Source organism: Branchiostoma belcheri, unplaced genomic scaffold, assembly GCF_001625305.1.
Source record: "Branchiostoma belcheri isolate BF01 breed outbred unplaced genomic scaffold, Haploidv18h27 scaffold24, whole genome shotgun sequence".
NCBI lineage: Eukaryota > Metazoa > Chordata > Leptocardii > Amphioxiformes > Branchiostomatidae > Branchiostoma > Branchiostoma belcheri.
In genome coordinates, this window is record NW_017803843.1 from 2,824,706 (window position 1) to 2,826,080 (window position 1,375).

Consider the following 1,375-nt stretch of genomic DNA (forward strand, 5'->3'; position numbering starts at 1 on the left):
AATACCTGGAATGTACATAAATGTACACGCGATTTGATACAGCTTAATGCAAACCAACAGGTGCCCAGATTGTTAAGATATTACGTCGAAAATTTGGGATATATCGGGAGAAAAAGGCAAGAGCCACGTACCTGGAAATATCGCCGCCACCTGTGCTGATATTGATCACGGAACTACGTATGACGTGTCGCATGACGTAACAGGTCATACCATCACTCTGATGGGGGATGCTAGTATTTTTTAGTTTCCTTTAAATGCTATATGTTACAAGATGTAAGGCTAAACTTATTATTTATGCTTTATAAGTGATTTTTCTTCTCAATAGATTCATATATCATGTTTAATCTACTCGATACTTAATAAACGAAAAAAATGGAATTGGTCAGATATTGATAGCGGCATAATGACAAGGAATGTAACGTTAACAGTTAAGCTGTTAGTAACGTTAGCCGATTTCTCTTTTTTTAATTCAATATTTCACTGAAAAACTAAAATAATTTTATGAAGGTATGAACCACTACATTTTATCTGAAAGATTTTGTTTTGTTAGAAATATTGCGGTTCGATGCGTTTACACGCAGTAGGAGACGGAAGGAGATCAGCTGTGAGCGTGCATGTGAGCACATGTTTTTGTTGGTAGTCTGATAGGAAAGAGACCTGTGTTGTCGATACCGGGTAGTTCAAAGGTCTGCGAACATGACAGAGCAACAAGAAGACTATCCTTCAGAAATCCACGCCGGTTTGGTGGCGTTTAGCGATTCTCTAAAAGCAGTGGACGATGTGTTCAAACCTTTCCTACAGATGGCAGTGGAGGACTTGGAAAAGGTTCGTAAACTTCATCTACCAACAGACATACAGTTTCGGCGTACGTCGTTTCTCTGTACGTCGAGATGTGATGTGAAGAGACGTACAACACGACGAACAGGTATATCTAGGACATACAAATATTATTGCCAGACCTAACCTTGTCCAGAATAGCTCTGTACCATTAACCATTTTGGAGTTAAAATTGCCTAGCCGTGGCTTACATTGCATTACCCTCAGCTGAGGGTAATGCAATGTAAGCCCGAATCAAGAGTCGCCACGGCTAAAAATTGCCATGCTAATTGTGAATCCGAATAAAGCCGAACTCAAATTTATCAATATGAATGATTGCATCATTGCACTGATAATGTGGTACAGGATTTTGTACGAGGTCTTTGACCGAGACTGAACTTTGAGTGATTTACTAAAGTATTACATAATTTCACTATCTCCTAGCTGGAGGCTCTGGACCAGGCCAAACTGCACCTGACGGCAGTCTATGCTATCAACTCTCTGTTCTGGAGTAAGTACCTTCAGCTTGATAGTACAACACCATCTTAAGAGGTCATGA

The 1,375-nt window shown here is 39.9% G+C and overlaps 2 protein-coding genes across 6 annotated transcripts in view; one reads left to right on the forward strand and one right to left on the reverse strand.

Moving 5' to 3' along the window:
• The window catches only part of LOC109471026 (flocculation protein FLO11-like), a 5,541-nt gene extending 5,339 nt beyond the window's left edge, over positions 1 to 202 (reverse strand). For 3 of the 4 annotated variants that reach the window (XM_019770194.1, XM_019770195.1, XM_019770196.1), the window contains exon 1: positions 132 to 202. In XM_019770194.1, the coding sequence (XP_019625753.1) occupies positions 132 to 193 (62 nt within the window). In that variant the 5' untranslated portion in view covers positions 194 to 202. The remainder of the gene's footprint in view (positions 1 to 131) is intronic. The other variant, XM_019770197.1, reaches the window with a different exon arrangement.
• A 354-nt stretch (positions 203 to 556) lies between these two features.
• LOC109471030 (nuclear nucleic acid-binding protein C1D-like) overlaps positions 557 to 1,375 on the forward strand; it is a 6,004-nt gene continuing 5,185 nt past the window's right edge. The window contains exons 1-2 of one of the 2 annotated variants that reach the window (XM_019770207.1): positions 557 to 825; positions 1,261 to 1,327. In XM_019770207.1, coding sequence (XP_019625766.1) covers positions 697 to 825; positions 1,261 to 1,327 — 196 coding nt within the window. In that variant the 5' untranslated portion in view covers positions 557 to 696. The remainder of the gene's footprint in view (positions 826 to 1,260; positions 1,328 to 1,375) is intronic. The other variant, XM_019770206.1, reaches the window with a different exon arrangement.